The 27,831-nt window shown below is 43.7% G+C and overlaps 1 protein-coding gene across 1 annotated transcript in view; it reads right to left on the bottom strand.

The window, feature by feature from the left end:
* Window positions 1-27,831, bottom strand: part of cfap46 (cilia and flagella associated protein 46) — a 229,251-nt gene that overhangs the window by 124,770 nt on the left and 76,650 nt on the right. The window contains exons 16-20 of the mRNA XM_078565203.1: window positions 22,835-22,968; window positions 17,797-18,009; window positions 15,932-16,151; window positions 14,124-14,273; window positions 9,925-10,032 (exon numbers count right to left, since the gene is read on the bottom strand). Of these exons, the coding sequence (XP_078421329.1) occupies window positions 9,925-10,032; window positions 14,124-14,273; window positions 15,932-16,151; window positions 17,797-18,009; window positions 22,835-22,968 (825 nt within the window). The remainder of the gene's footprint in view (window positions 1-9,924; window positions 10,033-14,123; window positions 14,274-15,931; window positions 16,152-17,796; window positions 18,010-22,834; window positions 22,969-27,831) is intronic.

A 27,831-nucleotide genomic window follows, 5' to 3' on the forward strand; every position in this document is an offset into this window, starting at 1 on the left:
AAGTTTGTCTCTGAAAGCAACAGACTTTGTGGAAAGAACCTTGAAATAGAATGAGTAGATGGTGGCGTAGTGGTAATGTCACTGGATTACTAACCCAGAGATCAAGGCTAATGCTCTAAGGACATGAGTTCTCAATTGGTGGAATGTGAATTCAATTAATAAATTTGGAATTGAATTAATAAAGCTGGTCTCAGTAATGGTGGCCAAGACAACCATTATCGATTGTCATAAAAACCCATCTGGCTCAGAAGGGACTACCATCCTTACCCAATCTGTGTATGGCCTCTTAACTGCCCTTCTGAAATGACCTAGCAAGACAGTTCAAGGGCATTTAGGGATGGCAAAACAAATGTTGGCCTTGCCAGTGACACCCACATCCATTGAAAGAATAAAGGAAAAAAAAAAGAATCAACGTACACATGCCTCCAAAGTTAACAAAACCCTCTCTACATTAAACCTCCTCTGATGGTTTTCATTACCAACAAGAAGATTAAGCAGGGGCTAAAGAAGGAGATCATCAATTGATTTCCTTCTTCTCCTGCTTGAGTTTCTTGTTTGGCAATGGAAATCATCAATTGACTTCCTCCTAATTTAAAAATCAAGAGCAAGGGTCAAGCAATAATTTGAAGATCAGCTTCCTGGTTCTTGCCATTTCATAAATTGAAACTTATTCCTTACTTTAAACAGGTTAAAGCTGTTGTAAGTGGGTCTGTTCAAAGAACAGGGTGAGAAATAGCATTAAACTGATAAAATTATATATTTGTTTTAAAAAACTTTATATTTCTTGGTTGTGAAATTATATATTTTTCCATGCTTTTAGCAAAAATTATATTCAGGCCAAAATGTGACGGACTGCTTCAAATTGAATGCACACAAGTAATATTACAGCTCAAATCAAAAGCATTTTAAAAATCCATTCATGGGATGGGCGCATCACTGGCAAGGCCAGGATTTGTTGTCCATCACTAGTTGCCCTTGAGAAGGTGATGGTGAGCCACCATCTCAAGCTACTGTAGGCCAAGTAGTGTAGGTACGCCCACGGTGCTGCTGGGGGGTGCTACAGTTTTTGACCCAGCGACAGTGAAGGAACAGTACATTTGCAAATCAGGATAGTATGTGACTTTAAGGGGAACTTGCAGGTGATGGTGTTCCCATGCACTTGCTGCATTTCTGCCCTTGCCCTCCTAGGTGATGGAGGTTGCAGGTTTGGAAGTTGCTGTCAAAGGAGCCTGGATGATTTTCTGCAGTGCATCCTGTAGATGGTACACACTGCTACCACACTATGGTGGTGGAGAGTGCGAATACTTAAGGTGGTGGCTAAGTTGCCGATCATGCAGGCTGCTTTGTCCTGGATGGTGTTGAGCTTCTGGAGTGTTGTTGGAGCTGTACTCATCCAGGCAAGTGGAGAGTATTCCATCATATTCCTGACTTGTGCCTTGAAGATGGTGGACAGGTTTTGGCAAATCAGGAAGCGAGTTACTCGCTGCAGAATTCCCAGTCTCTGACCTGTTCTTGTAGTCACAGTATTTATATGGCTGGTTCAGTTAGGTTTCCTGTCAACGGTAACCCCACCACCCCCCTCTGGTGGTGGGGGGTTCAGTGATGGTAATGCCATTGAATGTCAAGTGGAGATGGTTAGATTCCCTCTTGTTGGAGATGGTCATTGCCTGGCACTTGTGTGGTGAGCAAGTTACTTGCCACTTATCAGACCAAGCCTGAATGTTGTCCGGCAACCAACCAGTCTAGACTGCTGCCACTCATGCCAAGATGGTGCTATCCAAAACCATGCATTTGAGGGCCAGAGCTGCATGAGGTCATTCTGCAATGCCACCTGCAGTTTACTGAACTGAAAGTCAGCAACCTTCTACTAGCCATGCTTTAGACACGAAGGTAGTAATGTGCAGCAGTGGTAGGGCAGACAAAGGCACACAGAAGAAAGTTGTGAAGGGAATGCACAAGGGCACTGGCAAAAGGAGCAGCCTGGGAGCAAAGCAGTACAAAAGGAGGGGCCCAAAAGAGGAGTGGCAAAAAAGGAAAGGCCGAGGTGTAGAGTGACACAAAAGGAGGCCCAGGAGCTGAGTAGCAAAAAGGAGAGGCCCATAGCAGAGCACCACAGGAGAGGCCCTGGATCGCAGGAGCATGTGATCTATGTTCAGGCTGTAACCCTAAATCAAATGGGAGGGGGAAAAAAACCCTACTGGTGTCAAGACAGTTGATTGTCTAATAAACAGAGAGATGACAGGACGTCTCAGTCCCATGGAATGTACATCTGTGTCATGTGGGAACCCCAGGATATTTCTCATATCCTTGTGCTGAAGCATTATCAGCGGGAGCAGCTAAAGCTTTGTATTTCATAGTTTGTGCATCAGCTGGTATCACTGCAGTGCATCTGCGAGGTTGAGTTTCGTGTTTAGCACTTTCATTGATGTGATCACCCCACTTTTTAAAGGTATGCAGGCAGACAGGGAATGGGTGACTGCCAGGCAATCAAAGAAAAGTTCTGCAGGAGTCTCCTGAATGCATCTCACTTTCCAACCTGTTCTGAATACCGGTGAGAGTCATGGTTTCTCTGTAAGTGAAGCCAGAGCCAAGTCTATAGCCACACGGTTGGACAACATTACAGGGTGTGGTGGGATGCGGGAGGGTGAGGGAGTAAGATTGAGGAAGCAATAGTGATAGGGGATTCTATAGTTAGAGAAACAGACAGGTTTTTCCGTGGCTGCAGACATGAATCCAGGATGGTATGTTATCTTCCTGGTGCTGGGGTCAAGGATGTCAATGACAGCTGCAAAGAATTCTGAGGTGGGGAGAGAAGGTGAACAGTCAGCGGTAATTGTCCATATCAGTACCAATGACATAGACAGAAAGAGGGAAAGGATCTGCAGGCAGATTTTATGGACTAAACTAGCAAGCAGAACCTCAAAGGTAGCAATCTTTGGATTACTCCAGATCCCAAGCTAATGAGTATAGGAAGATAAAGCAAATTAGCGTGTGGCTGGAGAGATGGTTCAGGAGGGAGCTCTTTAGATTTCTTGGAAATTAAAACTGGTTCTGAGGCAGATGAGACCTGAACAGAGCTGGGGCCAGTGTCCTTATGGAGCAGTTTGGGACAGTTTTAAGCTAACTTAGCAGGAGGGTGGGAACCAGGAGGAAACATTAGAGGGGAAAAAAACGAAGCGCACAAAGATTGGGAGAGACAGCTAGCTCTGGAGTAAGGTATCAGGTGGGGTCAGAGCAAAAGGAAATGTAATAAGATACAAATTAGATTTACAGTGCAGGTATGTAAACTCTCAGACTGTGGTAAATAAGGTTGTTGAGCTGCAGGCACAGATAACCAGGTGGGAATATGATTTTGTGGCGATAATTAAGATCTGGCTCAAAAAAAGGGCAGGACATTAAATATCCCTGGATACAAGGTGCTTCAGTGTTCTGGAAAGATATGAAAAGAAAAAAGGAGAGAGAGGAGGGGTTGGCAGTACTGATTAAAATTGAGTCTAAAGATAAGCCCAGCAACCACAGGCCAGTCAGTTTAACCTCGGTGGTGAGAAAACTTTTGAAACAATAATTCGGGACAAAATTACTTGGACAAATGTGGACTAGTTAAGGAAAGTCAGCAGGGATTTATTAAGGGCAAATTGTGTTTGATTTACTTGATTGAGTTTGTAATGAAGTAACAGAGAGTGTTGAAGACGACAATGCATTGATATGATGCACAAGAACTTCCAAAAGGCGTTTGAATAACGTGTCACATAATAGATTTGCGAGAAAAGTTACAACCCATGCAATAAAAAGGGACAGTGGCATCATGGATGTAAAGTTAGCTGAGTGGCAGAAAATGGGGAGTAGTGGTGAACAGTTCTTTTACTGGAAGAAGATATATAGTGAAATTCTCCATGGGTCAGTACAAGCTCAGCTGCCTTTCTTGATTTATATTAATGACCTTGAAATGGGTGTGCAGGGCACAATTTCAAAATTTGCAGCTGACACAAAAGTTGGAAGTAATGCAGACTGTGAAGTTGGTGGAATAAGTGGACACTTGACATATCTAATGCATACTATTGTGAAGTGGCATATTTTGGTGGGAAGGACAAGGAGTAGCAATATGAAATAAAGGATACAATTCTAGAGTAGGTGCAAAAGCAGAGGGCACAAATGGTTGAAGATGACAGTTAAGAAAGCAGTTAATATGGCATATAAGGTCTTGGGCTTCATAAATAGAGCATAGAATGCAAAAGCAAGGGCATTTCAGTGGACCTTTATAAAACGCTGGTTTAGTCTCATCTAAAGTATTGTGTCCAATTTTTGACAGTTTACTTAGGAAAGGATGTGAGGGCATTAGAAAGGGTGTGCAAAAGATTTAAGAGAATGATACCGGGGTGAGGGACTTCAGTTAGGTGGATAAATTGGAGAAGCTAGGGCTGCTCTTCTTCGAGAAGAGGAGGTTATCAAGAATGTGAGGCTTTATAAGCTAGGTTATGTTTAAACCCTCTCCTTTAATTCAAGGTAAAATGGATTAATGGAGAGAGGCATGCGGCCTCCTACTAATTCTGTCTGGAGACAAGTCCATGTGTCCTGGTTGCCATGGGGACAGGGGCCCAGGTCAAGACCTATTGAGTAAGCTGTAAACTTTAACACCTGGACACAAAGGAAGGAGCAGCTGGCCTTACTGCTTCCAGACTTATAGATTCAGAGACCCTGAAAATACAGAGTGATGCTACTGTGTGTGAAAAGCAGGGAAGCTACAGCTGTAAGAGCAGGATGCTTGTAAGTGTAGGTTTTATGTTCAAAAAAAGGAACAGACAGGACTTTTGGAGACTTAAGAACCAAGGAGTCACAAAAGTGGACATTGACCTTGCAGCTGGAAGCCCAGACAGTTATGTTCAGAAGATTAAGTGACTGGGGTTTTGTTTAAAAAGGAACTGGAAGACTCACCCTAACGTGGCAGGGAGAAGGTAGCCCACTGAAACACCTGGAGTGATTTGGACTTGAATCTACAAAGTTACATTTCTGATCAGAGCCTAGTGTAAGGTATAAATGTGGGCTTGGGTTTTCTGGTTGTATTAAGAAGTTAGTAGAGAATAACTTTTCTGTGTTAGTGTGTTATTTGCCTACTCAGTAATGCTTAGTCAATCTTGATTTTAGTTTGTTGTTACAATAAAAATCTTAAAACAGGAAATCCTGTATGATACTTTTTGTAGGTCATTGGGAAGTTCATTTTTTAAAATTCTTTTGATGGGATGTGGGTGTCGCTGGCTAGGCCAGCATTTTTATTGCCCATCCCTAATTTCCCTTGAGTAGGTGATGGTGAACCGCCTTCTTGAATTGCTGCAGTCCATGTAGGAATACCCACAGTTCTGTTAGGCAGGGAGTTACAGGATTTTGACTCAGCAACAGTGAAGGAACAGCGATATAGCTCCAAGGCAGGATGGTGTGTGGCTTGAAGGGGAACTTGCAGGTGGTGGTGTTCCCATGCATCTGCTGCCCTTGTCCTTCTAGGTAGTAGAGGTTGCGAGTTTAGAAGGTGCTGTCGAAGGAGCCTTGGTGAGTTGCTGCTGTGCATCTTATAGGTGGCACACACTGCTGCTACTGTATGTCAGTGGTGGAGGGAATGGTTATTGAAGGTGCTGGATGGAGTGCCAATCAAATGGGCTGCTTTGTACTGGATGGTGCCGAGCTTCTTGAATGTTGTCAGAGCTGCACTCATCCAGGCAAGTGAAGAGCATTCCATCACACTCCTGACTTGTGCCTTATAGATGGCAGGCAGTCTTTGGGCAGTCAGAAGGTGATTTTTTTCACAGAATTCCCAGCCTCTGACCTATTCTTGTAGCTACAGTATTTATATGGCTGTCCAGTTCAGTTTCTGGTCAATGGTAACCCTTAGGATGTTCGTGGTGAGAGATTCAGTGATGGTAATGACACTGAATGTCAATTGGAGATGGTTGGATTCCCTCTTGTTGGAGATGGTCATTGCCTGGCACTTGTAAAGGTTACTTGCCACTTATCAGCTCATGCCCAAATGTTGTCCAGGTCTGGCTGCATATGGACATGGACCGCTTCAGTATCCGAGGAGTCACGAATGGTGCTGAACATTGCACAATCATCAGCGAACACCCCCACTTCTGACCTTATGATGGAGGGATGGACATTGATGAAGCAGATGAAAATGAAGACACTAACTCATTTAGCACGGTGCCACACAACACAATGGAGACAGAGAGTCATACCAAATTTTGAAGTGTCAGAACTCTAAGAAAATGCGTTAGCCATATTATTTCTAAATCTGCTATTATGTTGTTTTCCTATGTAGTTATTATTTGAGTGCCCAAACATCAGTAAACCTATGCTTTTTAAGTGAAAAACATTAGTGCCGTTCGGCATTTTATTTCGAACCATGCGGCATTTTGAATTGTTAGTCTTTAGCATAGCTACAATTTCATTATGCAACAGTTTAATTATTTAGTTCAAGCCTACTAAAAACATGAATTACAGAAAACTTTACTTAACTCTGACTGGGGGATGGTATATGGAGGCACTACTGTTTTTCTTGATTTATATTTATAACCTAGGCCTTGTTGTACAGGGCACAATTTCAAAATTTAAAGATAATGCAAAACTTGAAAGTATTGTGAACTGTGAGGAGGATAGTGATAGGCTTCAAGAGGCTACACTCAGGCTGGTGGAATGGGCAGGCACGTGGTAGATGAATCTTCATGTAGAGAAGATTGGACTGACAGATTTTGGTCAGAAGAATGAGGAGAAGTGACATAAAATAAAGGGTATAGCTCTGAAGGAAATGCAGCAGCAGAGGGACCTGGGTGCATACATGCATAAATCATTGAAGGCGGCAGGACAAGTTGAGAAAGCAGTTAATAAGTTACACCGAATCCTGAGTCTTAGAAATAGGGGCACAGAGTCCAGGAGCAAGTAAGTTATGAACCTTCATAAAACACTGGCTCAACCTCAACAGGAAGAATGCGAAGGTTTTAGAAAGGATGCAGAAAAGATTTACATGAATGGTTCTGAGGATGACAAACTTCAGTTATGTGGTAGGGTTGGTGAAGCTGGGGCTGTTCCCCTTGGAGAAGAGAAGGTTGAGGAGAGATTTGTTAGATGTGTTCAAAATCATGAGGGGGCTGGATAAAGCTGGAAACTGTTCCCATCAGCAAAAGGTCGAGAACACTGAGGTGATTAACAAAAGAGCCAGAAGAGACATGAGGAAAAACCTCTTTATGCAACAAGTGGTTTGGATCTGGAATGCATTGCCTGAGCATGTGATGGAGGCAGATTCAATTGCAGTTTTCAAACAGGAACTCGATAATTATCTGAAGAGAAAAGATTTTACAGGGCTACAGGGAAAAAGTGGAGGAGTGGGACTACCTGAGTGGCTGTTGCAGAGAATTGACACAAAGACAATGTGCTGAATGGCCTCCTTCTTCGCTGTAACCATTCTATGATTCTGGTATAGGTACATTCAAGGAACTTGATAAACGCATGAGAAAGAAAGAAGCTGAAAGTTACCCTGATAGTGTGATCAAGAAGGGTGGGAGGAGGCTTGTGTGGAACATAAACACCAACATAGATGAGATGGGCCAAATGGCCTGTTTCTGTGCTGTAAATTCCATGTAAAGCTGCCAGCAGGGAAGATAAACACTATGCTGCATTTCACATTCTCAGGCCATCACAGCCAAAGAATTAGTGTTCAGTAGGAAAATGTAGCAGGGTCTTTGGGGATATTGATGCTGCTTCAGATCCCAGAGACCTTGAGCTTCAAAGACCCTGAAATGTCTGTTTATGAGAAAGCTGTGTGCAGGGAGTTGTAAGGTCTATATTTTTTTTTACAGTAAGAGAGCTGTGCAGAAGGTTTACTGTTGTCTCTGCTACCACACATTGATTCAGAGACATTCAGCAGCAGCAGCTGGGCCCAGACTTCCTTCCGCCACCTTTTAACTTCCCTAGGCTCCGGGTTCACAGCCACACAGTGAGTCCAGGCATTCCGGTCAAATCTTACCGCCCGGCCTGAACTCAAACTCCAGGGACTTCTGGCAAAACTTGACCTTGTGCCCCACATAATAACACAGGTAGATATCCTTCAACATGGTCCCCAGGCCGACTGCCTGGCGTCACAAGTCACCCAACCCCATGTGGTTGTGAGAGGATTTCCTTCCAGTTCCGAATGTTGCCATCAATGAGCTATATCCCCTTGCATGTGTTACTCCTGGAAACAAGTAGCTTCAATATTGGAGGTGGTGAAGATTAAAATCAATACCAATCTTACAGATTGAAAATCCAGTCAGACAATTGATCAAGTGGATTCCATTGAGATCAGTGGAAAGTAAAATCAAGTAGGCGTATAACAGCTGGTCAATCAGCAAATGAGTTTTTACCATCCAGAGGTGAATATTAAAGCCTTTAAATAGGAGGTGCCAGAACAGCACTCCAGTGCGCTTTGGCAGGACTACACCCCTAGATGGAGGATATCCTCAATGTGAAATTGGGACTTTGTCTCAACAAGGACAATGCAATGTCACTCCTACCAATACTGTTATGGACAGATGCATCTGTGACAGGTAGATTGGTGAGGATGAGATCAAGTAGGTTTTTCCCTCCTATTGGTTCCCTCACCATCTGCCTCAGACCCAGTCTGGCAGCTACATCCTCTAAGACTCAGCCAGCTCAGTCACTGGTGGTGCTACTGAGCCACTCTAGGTGATGGACGTTGAAGTCTCCCAACCAGAGTGCATTCTGTGCCCTAGCCACCCTCAGAGCTTCCTCCAATTGGTGTTCAACATGGAGGAGCACTGATTCATCAGCTGAGGGGAGGCGATAGGTGGTAATCAGCAGGAGGTTTCCATGCTCATGTTTGACCTGATGCCTTGAGACTTCATGGGGTCGTGAGTCGGTGTTGAGAACTCACAGGGCAACTTTCTCCTGGCTGTATACCATTGTGTCGCCACCTCTGGTGTCAATGGGATAGGGCATAATCAGGGATGGCAATGGTGGTGTCTGGAACATTGTCTGTAAGGTATGATTCCATGAATACGACTATGTCAGGCTGTTGCTTGACTAGTCCGTGGCACAACTCTCCAAATGTTGGCACAAGCCCCCAGATATTAGTAAGAAGGACTATGCAGGTTGAAAGGGCTGGGTTTGCCGTTGTCATTTCTGGTGACTAGGCTGATGCCTACCCGTCCAGTTTTGTTCCTTTTTGTAGATTTGGTTGCAGTTTGTTACAATTAATTTCTTGCCAGGCCAATTTCTTGTCAACCACACTGCTGTGGGTCTGGAGTCACATGTAGGCCAGGTTCCTTTCCCGAAAGGACATTAATGAACCAAAAGGGTTTATATGATTTATTAACTGAATTTAAATTCCACCAGCTGCCATGTGGGATTCAAACAAATGTAGCAGAGCATTAGCTTGGGCCTCTGGATTACTAGTCCAGTGACATTACCACTACGCCACTTCCCCCTTTTTGTAAATGGTGTTCACAATCACGAAGGGTCTGGACAGCGTAGATAGGAAGAAACCATTCTTATTGGTGGAGGGCTGAGAACCTTTAAATAGCACTATTAGAGGGGTCTTTCCTGCTGCTGAATGTATGTTTTGCTGTGCAACTTTAAGACAGGGCATTAGTCGGACTATTCAGGATAAAAATGGTATCACTAGAGTTGTTGCATTAGTGTTGCATTAGCATCATCTCCTCTGCATACTTCTGGGACATGTTCCCAGTCCCCACGCTATCAACCTACTCAGCAGGTTATCCAGTGCAGCCTGCACCAGAAGTGTGCATGAATGGCAAAGACACTATTTTGGACCCGAAATGAAACCCAAAGCACAGAAAATATGGGCAATATGTAACCAAATCTTCGGGCTGTTGATTTTTAAAGTTTTCCATCATAATGTTAAGGGTTATGTTAACTGCTTACCTCAAGAAGACTGGGAACAGTAAATTTCATTAGGTTGCTGTTGTTACAGGAATACATCTCCAGAGCAATAAGAACCTGGATCATTGAAGCCTGGACATCATTACTCTGCTGTAAAAGGCAAAGAATAGTTCAGGTCACGTGTACAGTATGTGAACAAACAAACACACCAACATACGAACAAGAAGCAGGAGTAGGCCATTCGGCCCCTCGAGCCTGCTCCACCATGGCTGACTGATAGTAACCTCAAATTTGCATCCCACCTGCCTGATAACCTATCACCCCCTTGCTTACCAAGAATCTATCCACCTCTACCTTTAAAAATATTCAAAGGCTGCTTCCGCCACCTCTGCTGCAAGAGAGTTCCAAAGATTCACGACCCTCTGAGTGAAAAAAATTCACCTCATCTCTGTTTTAAATAGGCAACCCCTTATTTTTAAACAGTGACCCCTAGTTCTAGATTTTTCCACAAGGGGAAACATCCTCTCCACATCCACCCTGTCAAGACCCCTCAGGATTTTATATGTTTCAGTCAAGTCGTCCCTTACTCTTATAAATTCCAGCAGATACAAGCCTAGTCTATCCAACCTTTCCCCATAAGACAAGTCACTCATTCCAGGTATTAATCTGGTAAACCTTCTCTGAACTGCTTCCAACGCATTTACATTCTTCCTTAAATAAGATGAACAATACTGTACACAGTACTCCAAATGTGCCCTGAATAACTGAAGCATATCCTCCCTACTTTTGCATTCAATTCCCCTCAAAATAAATTCTATTAACTTTCCTAATTACTTGATGTACCTCAATACTAGCCTTTTGCGATTCATGCACTAAGACACCCAGATCCCGCTGCACTTCAGAGTTCTACAATCTCTCACCATTTAGATAATATGCTTCTCTTTTATTCGTCCTGCCAAAATTTATATTTTCACATTTTCCCACATTATACTCCATTTGCTAGATCTTTGCCCACTCACTTAACCTATCTATATCTTTTTGTAGCCTCCTTATGTCATATTCGCAACTTACTTTCCGATCTATATTAGTGCCATCAGCAAATTTGGCAACCATTCCATCCATCCCTTCATCCAAGTCATTTATATAAGTTGTAAACAGCTGAGGTCCCAGCACTGATCCCTGTGGCACACCACTCCTCACATCTTGCCAACCTGAAAAAGACCCATTTATGCCTACTCTCTGCTTCCTATTAGCCAGCGATATTCTATCTATGCCAATATGTTACCCCCTATACCATGAGCTTTTATTTTCCATAATAACCTTTGATGTGGCACTTTATCAAATGCCTTCTGGAAATCTAAGTACAGTACATCCCCCAGTTCCCCCTTTATCCACAGCACATGTTACCTCCTCAAAGAACTCCAATAAGTTGGTTAAACATGATTTCCCTTTCATAAGACCATGTTGAAACTGCCTGACTATCTTGAACTTATCCAAGTGCCCTGCTATAGCTTCTTTAATAATAGCTTCCAACATTTTCCCTATGACAGATGTTATGTTCACTAGCCTGTAGTTTACTGCTTTCTGTCTCCCTCTCTTTTTGAATAATGGAGTTACATTTGCTATCTTCCAATCTAATGGGACCTTCTCCAAATCTAGGGAGTTTCATAAAATTAAAACCAATGCATCAACTATCTCACTAGCCACTTTTTTTAAGACCCTAGGATGAAGTCCATCAGGACCCGAGCACTTGTCAGCCGCAGCTCCAACAATTTACTTAGTACCACTTCTTTGGTGGCTGTAATTTTCCTGAGTTCATCCCTCCCTTCGATTTCCTGATTTATAGCAGCATCTGGAATGTTACTTGTATCCTCTATAGTGAAGACTGATGCAAAATACATTTCAATTCACCTGCCATTTCATTGCTTTCCATTATTAATTCTCCAGACTCACTTTCTATAGGACTAATGCTCACAAAGAAGAACCTACAAACAGCTACCTCAAGTGGAATGCTATTCTACTAACATTATTTACATAGTACTAAAAGAAAACCACCAAATGCTTGCATTAATATGCTTTACTATTAGCAACAAGCTCAGCCATTATTCAATAGAAAGCAAAGAGTGATTTGAAGTCACTTTTGAAAATACTCCAACTGAAAGAAAAAAGGGAAGGTCTGTGGTAGGGTGGAAGCCAGATGTGATTTAAATGACAAAAGGCATTATGGTGCAAGGCAAAGTGGACAGGGGGTGCTGGTAAGAATCATTAATAGTACTTGCTGTCTGAATAAAATGGAAGCAGTTGTTAAGATCTGAAATTGTTGAAGTTGTGTTGAGTCTCAAAGGCTGTAATGTGCCAAATCAAAAGATAAGATACTGTTCTTTGAGTTTCCAATGAACTCAATTGGAACAGTATAAGAAGCCAAGATCAGAGATGTCAACCTGGGGGTGGGGTGGAGAATTAAAATGGCAAATGGCCGGTAGCTCAGCGTCATGCTAGTGGAATGAACAGAGGAGTTCAGCAAAATGATCACCCAATCTGTATGTGGTCTCACCAATGTAAAGGAAACTTTGGCCGGGATTTTCCAGCCCCGCCATGGTGGGACCTGCCTCAGGACAGCCAAAAGTCCATTGACTTTCGGCGGGACCAGAAAATCCCGGCAGTGGGTGGGACCGGAAAACCCCAGCCTTCATCATGAGCATCAAAGACAGTGTACTAAATTGAAAGTAAAAGCAAATTTCTGTTTCAGATTAAAGGAGTCAGGGTCACAGAGCTGGATTTTACAGGGCACTGTGTTCCCCTCTCCTCTCCAGCCAAAAAGTCAGTCGTTAGCCTGCCCACAATAAAGGTAGCTGTCCTGCAGCCATTTTAGGCTTGGCGGTGCGTTAATTGGCTCAGAGCGAGACTTCTGTTCCCATCTAGGGAGGAAGTCCCACCTTACAGAGCTGCCGGCCAATCGACTGGCCAGCAGCTCTGTAGTACCGGCAGAGAGAGGTTTGAGCAGTGGCTACTGCTGTCACTACAGCCAGAACCTGAACAAGTGGAGGTTATGGAAGTCAGACTAAAGGTAAGTCCAGGGAATGCACCTTATTTCTCTTTTCTACTTCTATATGCTGGTGCCCATCCGCCTGCCAATTTAGTTAAATCCTCCCAACCAAATAAGTGAACCTCCCCAAGAGGACATTGGTCTCAGTTCTGTTGGGGTGCAACACATTCTTTTTGAATAGGCGCCTTCTGTCCCAGAATTGATCCCAATGTCCCAAGAATCTGTAGCCTCCGTTTGAGTATCTGGGGCCCTGGATAGTGGCAAGGGAGGAGGTTAAAGGGTAGATGTTACAGCTCCTTCACGTGGGAAAGGGAGCAGGTGTTGGAGTGTTGGAAGACTGAACTAAGATGTCACAGAGGCAACAATCCTTTTGAAAGGGGAGAGGAAGATGTGTTTGTTTGGTGGTGACATCATGCTGGAGATGACAGAAAAGATGGAGGATGATCCATTAAAGATGGAGGCCACTGAGCAGTATCTCATTATGTATTGCCACACATCCCTTTCTTTAGACTTCACACCGGGGAATTGCAGAACTAGATAGGTAACTATATATTTGTCCAAACTTGATGTATTATTGTAAGCTAGCAGCTGCTTTGATAAACAACACCCCTACTGTTGCTAAAGGCTTGAGTTATATGCAAATAAACATCAGAAGGCTTTGTGTTCAGATTTCCACTAATGGCACCTAGAGCAATTTAAGAGAAAACTGTTTTCATAAAAACTTTGCGCTACTGATTCCTGAGCTACTGTGCAGTCTTAAGGGACAAGGTTATATTGTCTAGATGGTCTTTATTTTGACTACTCCTTTCCCCATTTTGCATGCAAATTATTTGATGGGGAAAAGGGGATACATCAAAGCCCTCGTGGCAGCTCATGAAGTCATTCATCAGAGCCTCTCCTGTTTCCTACCACCAAGTAGGAATATCCCCTTTCTTTGATCATGTCACCGAGAGTATAAAAGGAAGTGTCACAAGCAAACCAAACCCACACCACCATTTTTCATATCCAGAATCAACCTTTCCCTGTTCCTTCACCAACTGTTTGGGACAATGGTGCCCTCTTTTTAACTCTGCAAAACAGACTGGAGTTTCCATACTGTAGCTGAGAGTGGTGTTGCCATCCCAGCTATTATACAGCAGCACAAAATTAAACACAAAGTTATTCAGGAGACAAAATTTTTACATTAAGGCTTTACCTCATCACCATTTCCCAGATTTGGTCCGATCTGTTGCTGAAGAAGCTGTTTTACTTTGACCCATGTGACAATAATCCGATGTCTCACAGCAATAGGAACAACATCAGAGGCTACATCTCCACTTGTAACATTTAATACATATTCACAGATCTATAGCCCAAATAAAATTACATTAGCTATTCTGTTACTATAAATAACCTTAAAATATGCTGAGCAATTAAACATTAAATAATTGTAATTTATTGAAAATGAATCCCAATCAACTTGATTACTAAAATGTATTGGTTTGAAATCAAAAACAGAACAATGTCAAACTAACTCAACACCAGTTTAATGATGCATCCAAATAGGTAATTACCTAGCTTTACTTCTTAATTATACGAATCCTGCACATAACATAGGAGGAGAGTCTGGGAGAACCTTACGCTGTGCACATACTTAAAAATGTCATCATGGTGTTGCATGTTGTCTTCTACTCCCACAGTACATGAAGCTCAGGATCTTGCCATTGTCCCAGATCATTTTGACTTGAAGCTAATTAAACCTATCACTTCATATTAATATCACCTCCCCTCCCAATAACTAGATCCCTTTAGTACCTATGGTGAAGACTGGGTGAAACTGTGTTGTGTGGAGGATTCAAATCATTTAATAAAGAATGGACTCTACCAACACAGAAGTTAATTTTTTAAAAATTCTACATCCTCCAGAGTATGTAAGGTGAGGAAATCTGCGGTTTGCGGAACCAGTGGGGAAGCATGTGCAAACTGTTGTCTGAACAGATGGCTTTCCCAATGTTCTGGTGGATGAATTTGGTTTCAGAGTCTGTATTTTTTGAGACAATCGCTAACTGAAAGAAAAACTATAACTTCAGGGAAAGGGGATTGTGACTTTGGGTTCCTGGCTGTGATATCAGATTTCTGGGAAATCAGACTGTGAGGTAAGGCTGCTAAGGAAATGGAAGCATATGGAGTTCAAAGGAAAGCACAGAGCAGGATTAGGAGAAGGTATGTGTGAGACAGCTAAAAAGAATGAAACTTGAAGGCCGGATTTAGCAGTGGGGATAAGTAAATGTACTGCCAGTGCTTCAGTTATTTTTGAATGGGCCAATTAATCAGAGGTGGTCATTTTGGTAAAGACCAGGCACGTGGGACTCAAGGTAGTTAATTGAGAATGGCCGCTGGAGGAGAATAGGGTAATTAAAGTCTTCACAGTGATTGCAGCTGGAACTCTACCAGAGGAAGACAGAGTTTTGAAGGACTTTGTGGCTGAAAGTGGTGCCAGTAAATCCGTGAGATCAATCTTTGTAGCATCTGCTATTTAAAGTATAATTTATAGTTTATATTGAATACAATTTGCCTGTTAATCCATGTTTAATTTATGTTGACTTTGGTTTGATTGTTAAAATTATAAAAAGTTAAATCTTTTCATCGGTTTCTTCCATTGGGGTCATTTGGTGTTTTTGGTTCTTCTAGTTTATTGGTCTCCTAGGGGATCATAACAAAATTAACATTATATAGTTTTAGAAGGGGAGCACTTTATATATCACAGGCATAACACCAGCTGACAGAACCAATCTTCTGAATTATACCTTGAGAATAGTGTCTCAACTCATATTCTCTATTGTATGTAACAAATATTCAACAAGCTATTAATCTAGTTGCAGTTTTAAAATAAAATTATCATGCAAGTTTCATATTACTTAAAACAAAAAAATAAGAAATACATTTTGTGAAGGTGTTGCAAAATATATTAATAGAACAATTTTAATGGTATAATTTTTCAAACCATGGAGCAAATTCTCATACCTGGAGAGCTTCAGTTATTTGAGGAATACCTTCAGGATCAACAGATACAATCTGTGGACTATTTGTTTTTTCAATTTTCTTTGCAGGTGGCTTTTTCATGTTAGAAGTTACGGAACTCTTTCCTGATTCTTTTTTTTCAAAGTTTGTAGGGCTGGGTATCCAAGGTTGAATCAAGCCCTGACATAAGCTATTGCATAGCATAACTAAAAGAATGGTTTCCCTACAGTGCAGCAAAAATAATTTTGGTTACGTAATATTCTTAGTTTTTTTCCATAGTAATATTCCAGGATCACAGTTATAAAGAAGCATTGCATCTAGAGTGCAGGGTCAGGTCGGATGTTAAAACCTGCTTCCATAATGACAGTAGGCAGTATTTCTTGTGACTCATCAACACGAAGTGACAGGCAGCAAACAGACAATTTGACCACTTCCCTAAAATGCCAAAGGCTTTGGGTGGATGGCCACCTGGAGGAGCGTAATGTGCATTGTTCCCTCTAAGCTGCATGGACCCAAAAGTTCCCATGCAGCCTACGCACAAGCCAGCCCTCTTAGTTCACCGCGTGTATGTGCTGCACGAAAAAAAATTAAAGGGTCTACATACTTTAATCAGTTATGCACTCCAAAAAAAGAGTACATGCTAATGGGACATGCTTGATGGAGGAAATGCCTTCATTTTTTGTAACTGCACTCAATTCTACAAACTGCTTGCTTGTTTATCCCAGCCATGGTACAGCAGTACACATTCATTTACAGGGGACAGCATTATTAAGTTAACATAAGGTCCACAAAATGCAAACCAGAGTTTCTGGTATATACACTTTAAATTATAAATTTACCATTTTTAGAAGGTGGTCAGATAATAATCCTGCCCAATTACCAGTAGAACGCTGTTCTGGATCTCCCACAGAGTTTAATTCTGCTGTCACATTTAATGATTCTGATGCATTTCAGGCATCCATGTTTAGTCTTAACCTCATAGCTTTAGTTCAAAATGCCCACAAGTGCACCCAAGTGGTCTTTATTTAAATTAAAGCCAAGAGAAAATTCATGGGCAGAATTTTCCCCGTCAGGAGCAGGTGCATGGAGGCGCGCCTCCAATCAGTACCCCCGATTGGGGGCACGCCTCCATTTTCGTGGGCGGGCCAATTAAGGCCTGCCCAGTGTGACGTCTGCAAGGAAGCGCTATGCGCTCCCTGTGCGGGCGAGGCGGGATTCCCTGAGCCGAGAGTGCGCTCTTTTGCGCATGTGCGCGAATGAGCGCACTCATCTCCCTGAGGCTAAGTGCTGCCTCAGGGAGATCAGTTCCGCAATAAAAAATGTTAAAAACAGAGAAAAAAAAATTCCCTGACATGTCCCCTCATGTGACACTGTAACATAAGTTGAGACATGTCCATCTCTTTTAGTTACACTTTTATTAAATTTTTAAAAACCTACATGAAACCTCATCTTGCCCGTGGATAAGGTTTCATGCTTTTTCCAATGCCCGCCAGGGCTCCCGGCCTGCCCACCAACTTAAGGTTGGACAGGCAGGTCCACTAATTACGTTAATGAGTTTGTCAATGGCCTCAATAGGCCATTGATAGGTCAGCGGGCGCAAGCTGATTCGGCTGAGCCCCCGCCTACCTGAAAATTGAAATGAGGCGGGGTGATGTCGGGAGTTCCGCCCGACGTCATCCCTCGTCATTTTATGTGTCGGCGAGTGGGCCCCACCCCCACTCACCGACCGGGAAATCCTGGCCCATACGTTCAGCTTCTGGTAGTATTGGTTCAAACTTCTGATGCACTCTGCATGTTTGCTCTGGGACAGTGCTGGGGTGAAAAAAAACTGGCACTGCACAATCCATCATTAGACAAGTGAAACTTACCCACAATTCCCTGTGTGCTTTAATGCATTGAGTAGTGTCCTGAATGATTCAACAAGCTCCTTATATCTCCCAGCAACCAATAGGTGGTTGTTATGGTTCCACATGTATATAGCTGCATTACACACAATTAATGCATCATTTATTTGCATGCCCAGCTCTGCAGCTCGCAGAAAGTTCATGGTAGCATAAGACGAGAGAGAATCTATCCAATTTCTGAAAATAAATATAATAAAACATGAAGGCTAAATTTTATCTTTCATCTCCTGTATCCATATCAATCTGTAGTGACAATGCATTATGCGTATTTTTGTATTATTCCGGGAACCCTCCACCAATCATGAACCACTGGGCACAATTTTAACTGCCAAGGGGCTTTAGGTTCAGGTGCAGCCTGGGAATTAAATCCCCAAAAAGTAACGCCAGACTGGAAACCCGATATGATCCCGCCCAATACTGAGTTCAATACGAGCCAGTTTGCTGATAAGCAGCGAAAGTTCATGCAGCTGTTGGGTAAGTCATTAGAATATGCAAACAGATAAGTGATTTTGAAATTAACCCAGAATTCTGGCTTTAGTAGCCAAGCACGGGTTTCCCAGGCTCTCTGCAACTCGCCATGGTCAAATAGGTGAGAGTACAGTGGGGAGTGCATCTGCAGAAAAACTGACAGGTTGAAAAGCCTTTGAACAGTGAAACTGAATAGCTGCAGCCATGATGAGGTGAGAGGCTGCCGCTCACAGCACTTCTTCCAAGAGTATGATCTTACTGCTCGACAGGTGATATCCAACTTCTTGGAAGTCTGTTCACCTGCTTTGTCCTTCACTCACCTTGATCTGCACTTCCCTGTTGTCACCTTTCATTGTGGCATTGGACCAGCTAATGCAGCTCTACCTTGGACCTCTGAAGAGGAACAAGAGGAGCCATAACAGCAACACCAAAAGCAGCAGGAGCAACACAAGCTGCCTTCCCCTCAGTAACATGCCACTCTACAAGAACAAGGAGATGGTCACTGAGATACAGCTCAAAGGAGGCAAGAACCCCAACACAGGATCCACAGGCAATGGCTCAGCTCTCTCAACATGTGTGTGTACCAGTTCCTGACTTCGGCTTTTATGGCAGGTTGTTAGTAACATCTGCAGCACCCTGGAACAAGGCCTCCTTGCCAGTGGAGCAGAAGGGCACACTTTACCAACAGCTGTGAAGATGACGGTCACTGGACGGTTCCCCATACTAGGTTCACTGCCCCTCCTTGGGATTTGTACTCTGCTTTCTCTCCTAGCAGAAGAAAGAGTTGTGGGTGTGAGCAATGGATTGTGTGGAGAAGAAAGAAGAATAACGATTGTGGAGGGTGACAGAGTTTTGGGTGCGAGATGGCACAAAGTTGATGGTGAGTGTGAGTGTTGGCTATAGAGATGGGATGTGAGGAAGTGCCTGGAGAGAAAGGGATGACTGGAGCTGCAAGGTGTATTGGTCTTGGAGCATCATGCAGGAGAACACTTGGAAAATCAGATTGTGGCTGTTGGTACCTGAGTGTGTCATGCCATTCACCACTCCTGCCTTCTTGAGGTCAACAGTATTTAGGGTTGTCTCCATTGTCATTGTCTTCAGCTTCAAGAGGGAACACTCATGTCACTCTCCTCTGCAGCCACTTCGATTCATGCCTGCTTGGTTTGAAAGGTTGCCCCCTTCCACCCATCCTTGACAAACATCATCTTACTTCAGACCCTCAGATTTTACAATACAACATCCAGTAACAGTCCGAGATTTGACGGGGGAGTGAGGGGAGGGGGAGGTTGAACAGCCTTCTCAGGTCTTCTTCCCATTCCTGTCGTTGCTGAAGCCTCAGGAATCAATGTACAGTTCAGTTTCTCTGATGTGAATGTAAGTGACCGAGGAAGTGAGCAGTAGGAATGTGGACCCTCGAACCTGAAGACTGTGCCTCAAGAGGCTCAAGGACCTCAGGAGAGCAGGAAAGGTGAATGGTGTAATGTTTTTAGATGCCAACCCACAACACTCTGACTTTCCAAGCATTATCCTGTACAATACTCCTCAGACCAACACAATTTGCAGCTTCGCTTATTCCTCTCTCCAGGCACTTCTTTACATCTCCTTCCCCACAGCCAACAATCACACTCACCATCATCTTTGTGCCCCCTCACAACCATGCCTTGCAGTCGCTCTGCACAAATGTTGTCCTTTCCTCCTCTCTATATAATCCATTGATCACACTCACAGCTCTCTGCTTTCTCTCCTTGCAGAAGAGAGTGCACAACTCCAAGGAAATGCAGAGAACTGGAGGGGGGAGGTGGGGGGTAGGGCTAGCCTTCCAGTGATAAGCACCTTATTGACTACTAACAATGCATGTCCACCTGGTCCACTGGGAAGGAGGTCTTGTTGTAGGTGGGTGCAAATGTCGCTAAAGACCTGCCATGGAAACCTGAGCCTCATGGGGCACTGGTGCTCACACATGTTGAGAGAGCTGATCTTCAGCCTGTGGGGTCTAGTGTTAAGGTTTCTGCCACCTTCGAGTTGGAGCTCTGTGTCGATCCTCTCTGACTTGTGGAGCAGCATGTGGCTGAGGAGATGGTGTTGTTGATGCTGATCTGCTGCTCCTCTCTTTTCTCATCAGAGGTGCAAGGTAGAGCTGCAAAAGCTGCTTCTGTGCCACAATGAAGCCTAACATCAGGGAAGTACAGATCAAGGTGAACAAAGTCCAAGACAGGTGGGTAGACTTCCAAGAATTTGGAAATCACAAGTGAATCAGTGAAATCAAACTGAGAACAAGCGCTGTGAGAAGCAGCCTCTCACTTATATGGGTGCAGTTATTCATTTTCACTGTTTCTAGGCTTGCCAGCCTGTCAGTTTCATTGATGAAGTGCTTCCCAGTATGCTCTCACCTGGTTGACCGTGGCGAGTTGCAGACAGCTCAGGAAAGTCATGCCTGGCTGTTAAAGCCAGAATGGTAGGCTAAATACAAAGTTAATTGCTTGTTTGAATATTGTAATGACTTAGCCAACAGCTGCACGGTAAACCCGACAAATTAAACCCAGAAGTGGGCAAGGTCATGTCAGCTACCTAACCCAACACTCCTTTTCGGGATTTAACCCCTGCCCACATTTAAACCCACCAACCCATGGCAGTAAAATTCTGTCCACAGAAGTTATTAAGTCTGGGTGCCAAATTACAGTTGAAGGGTCCAAGCTCTAGGAATTGTTGTTCGAGAGATTGAAAGATAAGGCTGGTATCACCATGGGTAAGTTTAATGATTTTTTTCCCCCCACTATTGTTGAATGTTTAACATTCGTTTTATTCTGAGTGTATATGGGATACACTGGGTGCAGGACCAATGGTTGCTGAAAGGATTTCAATCAGATATTTTCAGGGATTTAATTAATTGCTTTTGAAGTGTTTATTGGTTGTTCATTTGTTGTTTTTAATGAATAGGCTACTTTATTAAAGCGATAGTAATTTTTTTCTGGAAATAATGGTTTGCCAATCAATATGCCTCAGGACCTATGTAAATTTCCAATGCCCAAAGACCATTCCCAAAAAGATTAATGACCTGAATAAGGGCATAGGAAGCAAGATTCACACATTTGCAAATAATATCAATTTGAAAGCTGATCGAATAATAAAGTACGTTGCAAGAAGATTTGGAAAGTGTTGTTAATTTAGCCAATTGGCACATTTGATCCTTTGGTAATTTTCTGAACTGACAGTAACTAAGGTATCAGTTTACCATTACTACTAAATTTCAATGAAATTACAATTGTACTACTTAATATTGTTCACACAACCACCGGGAAATAATTCAATGCCATTCACCTTTCATTTCAATGGATAATACGATATAGTACTGTGATCTTTATTTTTACCACAGCTATATTTTTCTTCTGAACATGAAATTAGTACATTTTTGCCGCAGTAAAAGAGGAACTGAATTTAGTCCTCAATGTACAAAATACACAAATGAAAAGTGAATAAAGAATATTGTGATGACCTTTGACTTGAAGCAGCACAGTAAGGGAAATTTGTAATTTCTGTGTTTTGTAGTGTCTGTGAAATCTGCAATTGTTTTAAGAAGCTTCAAAAATGACTTTGCATTAATTGTAATGGGATCAATTGTAATGGGATCAATTGTACCTTTATTGGATAATAAGAAATACTGGTCCATGTGGCCACTGCTTCCTTGACCTGGGAGTAGTACCTAATACAAAGGAGAACTGCAGACACAAAGGAGATCTACAGGTGGAGGGTGGAAGCACAGATGCAGGCACAAAGAACACGAAGAAAATAGGACTTAGGAGCAGGAGTAGGCTATTCGGCCCTTCATTAAGATAATGGCTGATCTGACTGTGGTCTCAACTCCACTTTTGTCTGCCCCTCATAACCCTTGACTACCTTGTCTATCAAAATTTTATCTAACTCAGCCTGGAATAAATTCAATGATCCAGCTTCCACTGCTTTCTAGGGAAAAAATTCTCCTCATATCCATCTTAAATGGGAGACTTCTTATTTTTAAACTGTGTCAACCTAGTTCTAGTCTCTCCAACAAGAGGAAACTTTCTCTCCATATGCACCCTATCAAGTTCCTTCAGGATTTTATGTTTCAATAAGATCACCTCTTATTCTTCTAAACTCCAATGGGTATAGGCCCAACCTGTTCAATCGATTTAAAACAATTCATTTAGGGACCTGTGCCACTATGGGCATATCCTGAACTTCCATGAGTAATGGTGGGCATTGTGGGGCGGGGGGGGGGGGGGCGGGGGCGGTGGTGGGGGGAGAATAAGAAAGAGAACTTCGGAAGGCTGTATAAAGGTAGTAAATTTCCTTGGGATTTCTTCCTTTCTGACATCAGGAAAAGAGTTCCAAAGACTCTCAACCCTCAGGAAAGATTTCTCCTCATCTCTGTCTTGCATTTTTATTTCCAAAATGCAAAATTCTTTGATATTTTCAGTTTCTTGCAGTACATTTTTGCATTATATTTGCATATTGTTTACAAAAGGAAAAAAGTCTCAAAAACAGAAGCTCAGAATACCTGTAAGTTATCCATTCTGGGTCTTCCTCTGGGTTTTTGGCTCCAAATTCCTGAAGATCCTTCTGTTTATCTTTTGGAAAAGCTGCATGGTTGTTAAACTGAACACCTTCTGAGTTTAACAACTGAATGGCTGCCTGAATAAGTAAGTTATAATGTTAAACTTTAACTTTCTCAAAATGAAATAAATATCAAAAAAATTAATAACTTTCAGTTAGCAGTAAATATTAAATAATTTTAGTTATGGTATGGTTAATTTGCTGCACTCAGTTCTCTCAGGTCCAACCCTGACATTGTCATCAAACCTGCTGACAAGGGTGGTGCTGTTGTTGTCTGGCCCACTGACCTCTACCTCGCAGAGGCTGAGCATCAACTCGCAGACACTTCCTCCTACCTCCCCCTGGACCATGACCCCATCACTGAACATCAAGCCATTGTTTCTAGGACTGTCACTGACCTCATCTCCTCTGGAGATCTTCCTTCCACAGCTTCCAACCTCATAGTCTCCCAACCTCGGACGGCCCACTTCAACCTCCTACCCAAAATCCACAAACAGGACTGTCCCGGCAGAATGATCGTATCAGCCTGTTCCTGCCCCACAGAACTCATTTCTTGCTATCTTGACTCCATTCTCTCTCCCCTTGTCCAGTCTCTTCCCACCTACATCCGCGATTCCTCTGACACCCTACATCATATCAACAATTTCTAGTTCCCTGGCCCCAACTGCATCCTCTTCACCATGGACGTCCAACCCCTCTACACCTCCATCCCCCACCAAGATGGTCTGATGGCTCTCTGCTTCTTCCTCGAACAGAGGCCCGAACAATCCCCATCCACCACAACTCTCGTCCAACTGGCTGAACTTGTTCTCTCACTGAACAATTTCTCCTTAAACTCCTCTCACTTCCTCCAAATAAAAGGTGTGGCTATGGGTACCCGCATGGGCCCTAGTTATGCCTGTCTCTTTATGGGGTATGTGGAACATTCCTTGTTCCAGTCCTACTCCGGCCCCCTCCCACAACTCTTTCTCCAGTACATCGATGACTGCTTTGGTGCTGCTTCATGCTCTCATCTGGACCTGGAAAAATGTATTAATTTTGCTTCCACATGGTTCATCTTTGACACTTCCCTTCCCTTCCTTGACCTCTCTGTCTCAATTTCTGGTGATAGACTGTCCACCAATATTCATTACAAGCCTACCAACTCCCACAGCTACCTTGACAACAGCTCCTCACACCCCGCTTCCTGTAAGAACTCCATCCCACTCTCTCAGTTCCTTCGCCTCCATCGCATCTGTTCTGATGATGCCATTTTCAAAAACAGTTCCTCTGACATGTCTTCCTTCTTCCTTAACCAAGGTTTTCCACCCACAGTGGTTGACAGGGCCCGCAACCGTGTCTGGCCCATCTCCCGCACATTCGCCCTCACACCTTCCTCTCCCTCCCAGAACCATGATAGGGTCTCCCTCATCCTCACTTATCACACCACCAGCCTCCGCATTCAAAGCATCATCTTCCGCCGTTTCCGCCAACTCCAGCATGATGCCACCACCAAACACATCTTCCCTTCCCCCCACCGGCGTTATTCCACAGGGATCGTTCCCTCCGGGACACCCTGGTCCACTCCTCCATCACCCCCTACACCTCAACCCCCTCCCATGGCACCATCCCATGCAGCCGCAGAAGGTGCAACACCTGCCCCTTTACTTCCTCTCTCATGACCGTACAAGGGCCTAAACACTCCTTTCAAGTGAAGCAGCATTTCATCTGCGCATCCCTCAATTTAGTCTACTGCATTCGCTGCTCCCAATGCGGTTTCCTCTACATTGGAGAGACCAAACGCAGACTGGGTGACCGCTTTGTGGAACACCTTCGGTCTGTCCGCAAGCATGACCCAGGCCTCTCTGTCGCTTGCCATTTCAACACACCACCCTGCTCTCATGCCCACATGTCCGTCCTTGGCCTGCTGCAATGTTCCAGTGAAGCTCAATGCAAACTGGAGGAACTGCACCTCATCTTCCGACTTGGCACTTTACAGCCTTCCGGACTGAATATTGAGTTCAACAACTTTAGATCAGGAACTCTCTCCTCCATCCCCACCCCCATTCCGATCCCTCTTTTTCCAATAATTTATATATATTTTTCTTTTCCCACCTATTTCCATTATTTTTAAATGTATTTCTATCCATTGTTTTATCTCTACCTTTTAGCCTATTTTGATCCCTTCCCCCTACCCCACCCCCACTAGAGCTATCTGTACACTGCTCATCCTGCTTTCTACCCTTAATGTCACCATTAGCACATTTCTTAGCTAATACCACCACCGTCAACACCTCTTTGCCCTTTTGTCTATGACATCTTTTGGCAATCTCCACCTATCACTGGCCCTTTAAACAGGGGACATGAAGTGAGAGTGAATGCCCTTGACATCAAGGCAGCATTTGACCAAGTGTAGCATCAAGGAGCCCCCAAGCAAAACTGGAGTCAATGGAAATCAGGGGCAAAACTCTCCGCTGGTTGGAGTCATACCTAGCACAAAGGAAGATGGTTGTGGTTGTTGAAGGTCAGTCATCTCAGTTCCAAAACATCACTGCAGGAGTTCCTCAGGGTCGTGTCCTAGGCCCAGCCATCTTCAGCTACTTCATCAATAACCTTCCTTCTATCATAAGGTCAGAAGTGGGGATGTTTGCTGATGATTGCACAATGCTCAGCACCATTTACAACTCCTCAGATACTGAAGCAGTCCATGTCCAAATGCAGCAAGACCTGCACAATATCCAGGCTTGGGCTGACAAGTGCCAAGTAATATTTGTGCCACACAAGTGCTGGGCAATGACCATCTCCAACAACAGAGAATCTAACTATCATCCCTTGACATCCAATGGCATTACCATCGCTGAATCCCCCACTATCAACAAATTGGGCGTTACCATTGATCAGAATCTGAACTGGACAAGCTATGTAAATACTGTGGCTACAAGAGCAGGTCAGAGGCTAGGAATCCTGTGGCGAGTAACTCACCTCCTGACTCCCCAAAACCTGTTTACAAGGCACTAGTCAGGAGTGTGATGCAATACTCTCCACTTGCCTCAATGAGTGCAACTCCAACGACACTCAAAAACCTCGGCACCATACAGGACAAAACAGCCCCACTGATTGGCACCCCATCCACAAGCATTCACTCCCTCCACCACTGACACACAGTGGCAGCAGTGTGTACCATCTACAAGATGCACTGCAGGAACTCTCCAAGCCTCCTTAGAGAGCACCTTCCAAATCCACAACCACTACCATCTAGAAGGACAAGGGCAGCAGATACATGGGAACACCACCACTTGGAAGCTCCCATCCGAGCCACTCACATCCTGACTTGGAAATATATTGCCGTTCCTTTGCTGTCACTGGGTTAAAATCCTGGAGCTCCCTTCCTAACAACACTGTGGGTGTAGCTTCACCACAGGGACTGCAGCGGTGCAAGACAGCAGCTCACCGCCACCTTTTCAAGGGCAATTAGGGATGGGCAACAAATGCTAGCCTCACCAGCAATGCCCACATCCCATGAATGAATTTAAAAAAGGTACAGGGAGTCATTGACTGCACATATGTGGCAATTAAGGAGCCCTCAAATCAGTCTGGAATTTTTACTAATCAGAAGAAATGCCACTCCCCTCAACGTTTGCCGGTGACCACTAGAAGATTTTCATGCATGCCAGTGCAAGATATCCTGGAAGCTGCCATATTCATTCGTGCTGCGACAGTCACACCTCCCACAAGTTTTTCCGCCACCTTGGACCATGAGCAACTGGCTCCTTGCAGACAAGAGCTACTGTCTGAGGATCATTAATGGCTCCTGCGAAGAAACCAACACACTGATGTAGGGGAGCAGTACAACAGGAACCACATGACCACAAGGGAGGTCACTGAGCAAGCCAGAATGCTTGTTCGCTGCTGTGCCTTGTGTAACATTGTGCAACAGAGAGAAATGGAACTGCAAGAAGAGAAAGGTGCATCCAAAGGTGCATTCTTGACATTCAAGGAAGAGGAGGAGGAGGTGGAAAAGGAGGAAGAGGAGAAAAGCCTTATACAGTGTGTGCCAGTGAGTGCATGAGACCACATGCAGTCATAAACCCTGTGGCCCCTCCCCCTACACAATGCATTCCCACAGTCAAAAATCTAACCATTAAATTCACACCTTTCCTCATCTTCCAACTTGGTCATGCCATTCACCTGAAGACTGCTGTCCGTTTGGAATTTGGGATGCAGCAAAATAGATGGCAGGAAAATAGAGTTTACATAAAGTGCTTCATTCATTTGAATAAATACATACATAACATTATGAACATTGTTATACACACCCAACTGGATCCTTTTGTGAAATTAATACTCCTTCTTATCCACTTCATATTACTCTGCCACTTGTATGCACCACATGGTGCAATCTCTGTGGTTTCAGCAGAGCTAGAAGTAACCTGCTCATTCCCCTACTCTGACAGATGACATGCTGGTGGCAGAGATCCTCTGGGTTTTGGAGCTAAAGACTGTGCAAGGGCACACTCGGTCATTGGGCAGGAGCCAGCATGTGGGGCTCTCTCTGAAGTGGAAGGGATTGGTGATCAGTGGGAGCATCTCGAGAAGAGTTCTCAGTTCCATGTGCTATTTTCCCATCTTCCTTCTCGTGGCTCATCTGCACTTCTCTGTTAGCCAAGAGATAGAGAGCATTTTTCTGAGTTTCTGTGAGACATTGAGCCTCAAAGGTGAGGCTTTCCTCCATCCTTTTTGAAGTAGTAGTCAGAGTGTGCTGGCCCTTGGTTGCCTACCATGTGTGATTCTCCTTCCAGGTGGCGATTCTTTCAATGGAGGTGGATATCAGGGAAAATACCTGAGACATCATGGCACTCATGCTTGAGATACGTTCCTCCAATCCCTCTCCAAAGATGTCCATTGTCTCTGGATACAAGAAGCTGACAGGAGCAAACATATTTCTTGTTGCAGCTCCAGAAG

The sequence above is a fragment of the Cetorhinus maximus genome, chromosome 20 (assembly GCF_964194155.1).
Source record: "Cetorhinus maximus chromosome 20, sCetMax3.hap1.1, whole genome shotgun sequence".
NCBI lineage: Eukaryota > Metazoa > Chordata > Chondrichthyes > Lamniformes > Cetorhinidae > Cetorhinus > Cetorhinus maximus.